Source organism: Alligator sinensis, unplaced genomic scaffold, assembly GCF_000455745.1.
Source record: "Alligator sinensis unplaced genomic scaffold, ASM45574v1 scaffold280_1, whole genome shotgun sequence".
Taxonomy (NCBI): Eukaryota; Metazoa; Chordata; order Crocodylia; family Alligatoridae; genus Alligator; species Alligator sinensis.
The window spans coordinates 1,455,712-1,465,384 of record NW_005841835.1 but is presented as its reverse complement, the minus strand read 5'-3'; the positions used below and the strand labels follow the sequence as shown (position 1 = coordinate 1,465,384).

The window sequence follows — 9,673 nt, the reverse complement described above, 5'->3', positions numbered from 1 at the left end:
GAGGGCCGGGGCGGGGGGATGGGCAGAATGGAGGAGGGCCGCGGCAGGGGATACGGCAGAATGGACGATGGTCGTGGCAGGGGGATGGGCAGAATGGACGATGGTTGTGGCAGGGGATACAGCAGAATATATGATGGCTGTGGCAGGGGAATGGGCAGAATGGATGATGGTCATGGGGCCGGGATGGGCAGAATGGATGATAGCTGTGGCAGGGGGCTGGGCAGAATGGATGATGGCCAGGGTAGAATGGACTATGGCCATGGCAGGGGATTGGGCAGAATTGACAGTGTCAGTGGCAGAGGACAAGCAAACAGAGGTATGGGACAGGCAGCCATCCGTGGCAGAGGCATGGCCATGGCAGCAGACAGCTGGGATAAGTTGTCAGATAGGTATGCAAGCAGCCAGGAGGGGTTGTCAGATGAACGTTCAGACAGCCGGGAGAGACTGCCAGATGGGCACTTGGGCAGCAGGGAGAGAGGATTTATAGGAAGGTCAGACAGCCAAGAGAGGGTGTTGTCTAGCCGAGATAGAGAGCTAGCTGGTCGACCAGGCAACAAGGATAGGGGGCAGGCAGCTAGCCGAGAGCAAGGTCCTGTCAGACAGACAGGTAGCCATGAGCGGGAACCAGTCAGGCAGGCAGATAGCCATGAGCGGGGCCCTTTCAGACGGGAAGGAAGCCGGGATGGAGGGCCCATGAGATGGGCAGGAGGTCGGGATGGGGAGCCTATGAGGAGGGCAGGAAGCGGAGATGGGGGACCTGTCAGACAAACAGGTAGTCGGGAACGAGGCCTAGTTAGGCGGGCAGGTAGTTGGGAGAGGGAACCAGGCAGGTCTGAAATGGGTGGTATGGATAAACGCCTGGGTGACAGCTCTGAGAAATTTCCCCCATACCATCGAGAGGAGCCTCTCAGGGGTCCCTGGAGCCATGAAGAAGAGAGAATGCAAGAAGAACTACCATTGGATAGCAGAGATGCCCCTCTAGACTGTGAACTAGTAGATGACTGGGAAAGAGATCGATATTGGAGAGAGCATGACACAGATTTTCGGGATGATTCCTTGGACCCCTATGATAGAGATGACAGGTTCTCACTCCATCATTCAATGCCTCCACTATCACCTCTTCCTCCACTCCCTCCTTTGTCTTCTGATTTTGACAGACGAGACCCTTGGTGGGATGATTGGGAAAGGCCAAGAGAGAGAGAGGTGGATAGAGACCTGGACAGGATTGGAAGATCCATGGATAGTTATGATTGTGATTTAGATAGAGAATGGGACGGAGATTATTTGATGCCTCCAGATGATAGAGAGATACCAAGTCGTGATCTGGATATTCCCCCTCTCCCACCCATGCAGTCCTTTCCACCTTTGGACAGATACCATGAGGACCGGTGGAGGGAGGAGAGGGACAGAGATTTATATGACAGGGACCGTCGAGACAGGGGGGAGTTGAGAATCCGAGAATACCCGGAGAGAGTCGACAGATGGAGGGAGAAGCGAAACTACCCTCCTGAAAGGACTGACTGGGAGAGAGAACGATTGTCAGAGAGGTGGTATGCTGATGAAGAAGAAAGAATGCAACCTTTGGAGGATCAGCTAGATTTACCCATTCCACCACCACGTTCCTCAGACATGTTGGAAGCAGATTCAGCTATGGACACTGACCAATCACTAGGGGGAGTAATGGTCCTTAGTCAAAGACAACATGAAATAATCCTGAAGGCTGCTCAGGAGCTGAAGATGCTTCGGTGAGTTGACTAATTTTGTAATTTTTGGAGAGAAAAACTGCTGATATGTACAAGCTAGTCAATGAAATTGAATTTAAAGCATTTCTGTAGGATCATATGATTTGCTGTATCAAAACTGACAGTTGATGCATCTGTCTTGGCTATTATCTGATGCTTCAAGGAAGAATACTGTCCCTTGACTGTTTGAATTTTAAGCTATGAGGTCCCTTCCAAACCTACTAACTATGAAACCCTTCAAGTGGTACAGTACTGCTTAGAGGACAATAATGTCGTTCCTGATCCTTCATGTGATACATTTAGTATGATTTACACCTGGATGTATATAGATATTCTTGGATATATATGAAGTACACATGTGGAAGACAGGCAACCCCTGCTTAGCGCTCTTAATTAGTTCCAGAAAAACAGAGTGCTAAACAAAGCTGTGCTAAGCAAAACCCATTTACCCATAGAAATGAATGTAAACAGAGATTAATTGGTTACTGCCTGCCCCACTGCCGCCTCTTCCTCACTCCCCTGCCTGCCTGCTGGCACTCTAGCCCCATGTACCAGCCCGGACTTGTGCTCCTGCTGCCCTGCTCTGGGCACCAGCCCCTGCTGGCCCTGGCCATAGGCACCAGTGTGAGCCCTGGGCTAATTGCCTCTGTTGCTGCTGCTTCTCCCCACCCGCTCCAGCCTGGGCACCAGTACTCCTGCCACCCTGCTCTGGGTGTGGACTTCCACTGGCCCCGACACGGGCCCCACACACCAGCACAGGCCCCATACTCCTGCCCCCCACCCTGGGTGCGGGCCCCTGCTGGCCCTGGCCCTGGGCACTGGCTTGGGTCCCACACTCCTCCCCTCTTTTGCAGCTGCTTGTCTGTCCCATGTCGTCCCTGTCCCTGCTGCGCCGCTGTGCGCCCCCCCCCCCCCGGGCCCCATGTGCCAGCCTGGGCCCACACTTCTGCTGTCCTGCCCTGGGCCCTCATGCTTGCCTGCCCACTCACTTACCTTCCACTTGCTGCCGCCACCGCTTCTCCCTGCCCACCTACCTGCAGAAACTCCAGTTCCACCGAGCACTGTAACGAAACTGGCTGAGCACTCAGCGGAATCGAGTATTATTTCTAAATGAGCGCTATAGCGAAACAGCAGTAACTGAAACCACGTTAAGCAGGGGTTGCCTGTAATGTGTTCAGTCTTGGATGCCATAGTTCAAGACACGTATTGATTTATTGGAATCTGGTAGATAGCAAGAAGAATGTTGAGGTATTTTGAAAACATGACACATAAGAAAAGGTTAAAAAAACTGAGTTACTTAGTCTAGAAAAAAGGAAGACTGAGGAGAGACATAACTATCGTCAAATATGGAAAGTATTATTATATGGACAACTGTTGTGATCAGGTAGGTGTTTTCCATGATGGTTAAAGGTAGGCCAAGAAGAGGCCGCAAAGATGATTTAGGTATTTCTGTTGCTGGTTGTTTTTGATAGGCTAGACCAGAGGTGTGCAATTATATGGGCGGGAGGGCCACTTGGAGTTTTGGTGAGCTGTCAAGGGCTGGGTCAGCACTGCCTCCCTGCTCGCAACAGCTCATCAAAACTCCCTTAGTGGCTTTGCCCCAAGTTTGGCCAGGCAGATGGGATGGGGCTGTAGGCAGGCAGAAGGTGGCAACCGGGAGCAGGATGGGTGTGGGGACCAGGGCCGGGGCTGGGATTGGATTCATGGGCTGGTAACAGTATGGGCCCAGGGCAGAGCTCTGATCCTTTCCCCACACGTCCCTAGGACAGGCATGGGTTCTGAGGGCAGAGACATGTGTGGAGTGTATCACAGCCCTGGCCCCATGCTGTCACTGCCCAGTGATCCCAAGAGTCTCCATGGAGACCAGCCCAGGACCCAGGCAGGGCGTGTGGCCAGGTGAATGGGATGAGACTGTGGGCATGCAAAGAGTGGCATCTAGGATTGGGATGGATGGGTGAGGCTGGGGCTAGGATTGGGAGTGCGGGGCTGGGGTGTGGGGCAGAGCCATGATCTGCTTCCTGCATGTCCTTGCCTGTGGAAGCAGCGCCCACTTCAGGGACATGAGGGCACTGGATCGTGGCACTTACCTGAGCCCCAGCTCTACCCTGTCACTGCCCCACAATCCTGATCCCAGCTCTACCTGTCTGCTCCCAGACACTGTTCCCGAGCCACCTGTGGCCCCATCCCATCCACCTCACTACGTTCCTCTGCCCACACAGGCCACAGGCTGATGTCCACGGAGACCACACCCACCCACTCCTTCCGGTGTCTGTAGCAGTGGGTGCAGGATGGATGGGCTGAGAGCCTGGGCAGTAGAGCCAGGTCCAGTGGTGACGGTAAAGACAGGAAGTGACAGCTGGAAGGAGCTGCCACTGCAGCGGCTGCTGGGAAGTGAGTCTGACTGCCGTGCTACCCCAGGCCCACTACATGCCTGGCGGGGGTGGGACCAGCTGCATGCACCACAGCCTGGGCTTCCCTCCCATGCCGGGGCTGACAAACCCATGCAAGCTGAACAGAACTCCTTGGTGGACCAGATCTGGACCGCAGGCCATATTTTGCCTAACCCTGGGGTAAGCAGACATCAGGAATAGTCTAGGCATGAGAATCCTGCCTTAGAGCTGAAAGATGCATTAGATAAGTCACTGAGGTCATTTCCAGCTCTGGATCTCTTGCAATGTGGAGATTTCAAGGATACCATTAACTTAATTACCCTTCTTTAGTCTTCAATATATTTTAATAGAAGCCTCGTATAATGACAACACTGCAAATACCTAAGATGTTGGCAGGATCAGGATTATGAAGATGAGGGCAAGAAATTTAACTCAACGTTGGGAGGAAAGCAGTGAAGGAATTTGAAGGAGAATGACATGGATGAACAGTAAATGAAGATCAATTACTGAGTTTTCAATACATTAGAAGGAACTAGTAAGGAAATTGGGAAGATTAGAGGAAATGGTTGGATAAAGTAGCCTGTGCCTTTTTTTTTTCTTCCTCACCTTGACAAAGAAGGACTAAGGAGAAAATCATATTTTTGAGTTAACAAACAGAAAATGCCATCAGGAATTTATGGATGTGTGAGGAGGAAAAAGGGATTGGGAAATCATACAGAAGCTGTGAGCCTTGCAGAAGGCTGTAGAATTTGGTAAATAATGGTGTAGAAGGAAGAAGCTGTTTGGAGGATGAATATGACAAAATACTTTCATTATTAATTTTGTACTGACAGCAGACATCATGAGCACTCATTGGCATTTGGATATACATGAATGTACAAGTGACAAAGCATTCCATCCCAAAATTTAGATTTTTCAAATGTGGTTATTTTTGGGCTACATACATTTTTTTTTTTTACTTGGACCTAATAGGATTACTTCGTAGCCTAGTGAGTTTCTCCCAACTATTGTTCAGATACAACTTACACCTGATTTTTTTAGCCCTGATTTTTGCACAGGAGAGAGGGTAGAGTGGACCCTTTGCAACTATTTAGTTGGTCTAATAAAAGATATTGCCTCTATCAAGAGTTCTGAATACAGATTTTACAGGGCTCTTTACCCTAGCAAATGCACAGCAAGACCCTCTCTCCTGTGCCATAGAAAACATCTTACCAAGAAAGAAGAAAAAATCAACACCCTGCTTGCCATCAGACACGTTGGAGGTAAACAGACTGCTCCAACTTTTATTTGAGCCTACTTTGTATAAAATGAACTTTTCCACCCAGGAGAACCAAGAACATCTTTCTGTTCTCCTGTGCAATATGAAGTTAACTTTTACATGGGAGAAACGTTACAATCTGTGCATTCTCCTTTGCCTGAAGAAGGGCACGTGAGCCTGAAAGCTTGCAAATAAAGCATTTTTTTTGCAATTATTTAGTTGGTCTAATAAAATATATCGCCTTTACTAAGAGTTCTGAATACTTTTGCCTGTAGACCAACATGGCTAAAACCTGTATTCCTGTAAAATGTGATGTTTCTTCCAGGATAAGTATTTATACTCCGAGTTCGTCCCTGTTAACTTACTCTTTGATCATGTAAATAAATTGAGTTCTCAAGTTTCTTGATGTAAGGCATGTTTTCTAGACCTTGGATAATTTTCTCTGAACCCTCTACAGTTTTTTAACAACATTTTTAAAATGTCAATATGCATCAGTGACTACTAGCTCCTCTCAGCTAAGCTTAGAATTAGACTTAAATAATTGCCCAAACAAATCAGAATTCTTAGGTTTGCATGAGGAACAGTGCTGAATATGCAGTGGTGGTCAAGAATTAGCTACAATACATTGAGGGGCTTAAGAGATAAGAATTGGCACCAGAAGAGGTGTGGGAAAAACTTAGTGAGTTTCAGTCAGGTGTTACAATGTGTGGAGAGCTAAGTACATAAGCTCATCTCTGCCTGGCTGCTTCAGCACCCCAACTACTCACCCCCTCTTCAAGGAGATAAACAAAGATGAGCACTGTAGTAAGTTAGTTTTTGAAAGGGGATGTTGCTCAGTTCACAGAAAGTTATGGAGGAAGTGTTTTGAGTCTAAAAAGATTGAGAACCACTGATTTAAAGGCACAATATTAGCATCAGATAGAGAATTTCTGAACAGGATAAAGAAAAATCCTGGATATAATATGAGGCTTCATAGACAAAAGGAAGAAATGAAAGACTGCACACGAACTAAGCCAAGGAAGAAAATGTGAATATTAACAAGTAAATAAAGAAACTGCGCAGGTTTGTTTGGGGTTTTTTTTTGCCACGTTGAAAACTCAGACAAGGAAAATGCAACCATCAGTACAAGTCATCAGACCAAATCAGATGCACCACTTACCAAACCAACTTTTCACAGAGCAGAAGGAGGAGGAATTACTATGAAGAGTTATACCATGAAACTGAGAATATCAACATGACTGGAAAGATAACATACAAGAGCCATCATCATTTAAGTCTTGGGGTAGCCCTGGCAATGAAAAAGACTAAGGGAATGCCCTGCCCGGCCCAAGTACAGGGGGCAGCACACTTCCCAGCAGCCCCTGCCATGGCAGCTCCTTTCAGCTGCCGGTGCCTAAGCCAGCCTGTCCGCACTATGCCCACTGCTGGGGGGTGCCAGACAGAGCAGGCAGGTGGGGGTTCCATGGAGACCAGCCCAGGACCTGTGCAGGCAGTGTATGCTCAGACAAGCGGATGGGATGGAGCCATGGGTGTCAGGAAGTGGCATCTGGGATACAGACAGACAAGAGGGAAGGCTGGGGCTGGGATCAGGATTGTGGAGTGGTGACAGTATGAGGCTAGGGCCTGGGACAGAGCCATTATCTTCTCCCCGCATGTTCCTGTGATGGGCACTGGTTATGCGGACAGGAGCATAAGGAGAGCGGATTGCAGTTCTGTACCTGGCCCTACTTCACCACTGTCATGGCCTGGCCTGCCTGCCTGTCCCACTCCAGGACACTGCTACCTGCCCACCTACCCACAGCCCCATCCCAGCTGTGTGTCTGGCCTGGGACCAGCACAGGCAGGTCTCCCTGGAGACCCCAGGATTGTTGGGCAGTGACAGCACGGGGCCAGGGCCTGGAGCAGAGCTGCAATCCACTCCCCTCATGCCTTTACCTGTGGAGCTGGTGCCTTTTGCAGGGGCGGCGTGCAAGGAGTGGACTAAAGGTCTCCCCTGGGCCCTAGCTCAGCACTGTCATGATTCTGCACTGTCACTGCCCCATGATCCCGATCCTGGCCCTGCTCGTCCCACTCCTAGATGCTGCTCCTTGCCCGTGCATGGCCCCATCCCATCCTCCTTGCTGAGCATGAGGCAGAGCCACTTAAGGAGTTTTGGTGAGCTGTTGCTGGCGGATTGGGTGGAGTTGCTACTGACTTGGCCTGCAGTAGCTCACCAAAACTCCCTGAGAGGCCCTCTGGCCCAAATAATTGCTCACCCCTGGTTTACCACCACATTTGATTGACCTGCTGTATAAACTGTATGGAAGGCCATGGTCGGGATTGCTGGACTGATATAGCTCCAACTACAGAAAGGCGTTACACAGGGCTGCATTCTATCTCAGTCATGAATCACTAGCAGGATTTGAAGGGGGTCTGAGAATCAGGGGGCAAAAAAGCTTACTAATTAATTTTGATTACTACTCCCCTAGAAGAGTTGAAAGACCCCTAGTGGAAAGATTAATTATGACAGGAAAGAGGCAGCATCATGGTTAATGTTCCAAAGATGAAAGTGATGACCACAACTGGGAAAAGATTCAAAATTGACATATAATGAGCTCTTGACGCAAGCCTCAAGTTTTACGTATTTGTGTGAAATCTTAATGAAAGTCAATGAAGTAAGACATGGGGTAGACAGAAAATGTGAATATGATATAGGTGAATAGGCAGAGTACTAATAAAACAAAGACAAGGTAATTAAAACATTGATATGGCTGCAAGTGATAGCTGTGAAAGATGGGTGCCTCGGAAGGATTTAGAGAGAAAATTACAAGCATTTGAGACTGATGTTCTACAGAAGAATATTGAATTTTTCCAGGACCCACAAAAGATTCAACAAATGGATGTTTGATAGGATTAAAAGCAAGCCTGAACTGATGGAAGTGGTAAAGAAGAAAAAAATTGAAATACTATGGGCACACGCTAAAATCAGTAGACGATAACCTAGAAAAGGACATAATAAAATAATAGGCAGATAAGGCATTGTGAGTTGAGCTAAGAACTGATCCCTGTGAGAGCCTGAGAAAATTGCCTTTATTGCACTTCCCCATTATATTTTGAGATCTTTCAGTGAACCAGTTCTTAAGAGGAACGATTTGGGGTTTTTTTTTATGATGTTTATTTTTTAATCCTAGCTTTAGACACCTTTTCTTCTGCTAACTTCTGGCACCACCCATTGTAGAGAACTTTGCAAAGTCTACTGAGGAATGATTAAAGATCATTAAAAGATATTACCAAACAGCCTAGCTTCTTGCATACTTCCTGGACCATCATGGCTACAACAACAGTCCAACCCTGTTTAAAGGAGGTGTTGATATTCTATTCTATATCAGCAGTGAATTGAAGTGCTCCTGACTGACTACCACCATTCAAGACAGGAACAGATCTGACTCCTAAGAATTGGAAAAACTTTGATGCAGTCAATCATAGATTCATAGAAATCTATGATTTCCAATCATAGAATCTATGATTGACTGTATCAAAGTTTTTCCAATTCTCAGGAGTCAGATCTGTTCCTGTCTTGAATGGTGGTAGTCAGTCAGGAGCACTTCAATTCACTGCTGATATAGAATAGAATATCAACACCTCCTTTAAACAGGGTTGGAGTGTTGTTGTAGCCATGATGGTCCAGGAAGTATGCAAGAAGTTAGGCTGTTTGGTAATATCTTTTGTTGGCCCAACCCTCCTTCCTTTAGAGAGGACATTTTATCAGCCTTGACCCCATGAAGTAATCCAGTGTAGACATCAGAAAATCTTTGCTCAATGTCATTGATATCAGAGTGACTTTCCTTCCCAGGCAAAGTTGGTAAACAGCCATTTCCTGTAGCCCTTGACCTCTTAATATCTGTAACCTTCTTTGACTTCTTTTAGACCAGAATATGGGACAGAAAAATCATTTATGGTAACTAGTGGCAAATCTTTTATTTACAGATAATGGGAGCATGTCTGTACTAATGTTAGGTTTGTCTGCCACACTGAACAATACTGATTGATTGATTTATTGATTGATTGATTAATTATGAAGTGGTACTGACATATCTGAATGACCCTGATAGGATGAGCAGAATTGGGAGCTGGGTATTCTCACTAATAGATTTACTGCTCTGGCAGTTGAATGCAGAATCTTGCCAACTGATTGGCGAAATCTTGAACAATTTCTGCTACATCCTTACTGCAGAAATACTGAAGAATGGCCCGGTGCTGCTTCCTTCAAATTAAGGAGCAGAATACTCCTCCAGACTCTTTCC

At 47.3% G+C, this 9,673-nt stretch overlaps 1 protein-coding gene across 4 annotated transcripts in view; it reads left to right on the top strand.

The window, feature by feature from the left end:
* Positions 1-9,673, top strand: part of YLPM1 (YLP motif containing 1) — a 94,728-nt gene that overhangs the window by 17,122 nt on the left and 67,933 nt on the right. For 3 of the 4 annotated variants that reach the window (XM_025200894.1, XM_025200884.1, XM_025200898.1), the window contains exon 6: positions 14-1,745. In XM_025200894.1, coding sequence (XP_025056679.1) covers positions 14-1,745 — 1,732 coding nt within the window. The remainder of the gene's footprint in view (positions 1-13; positions 1,746-9,673) is intronic. The other variant, XM_025200888.1, reaches the window with a different exon arrangement.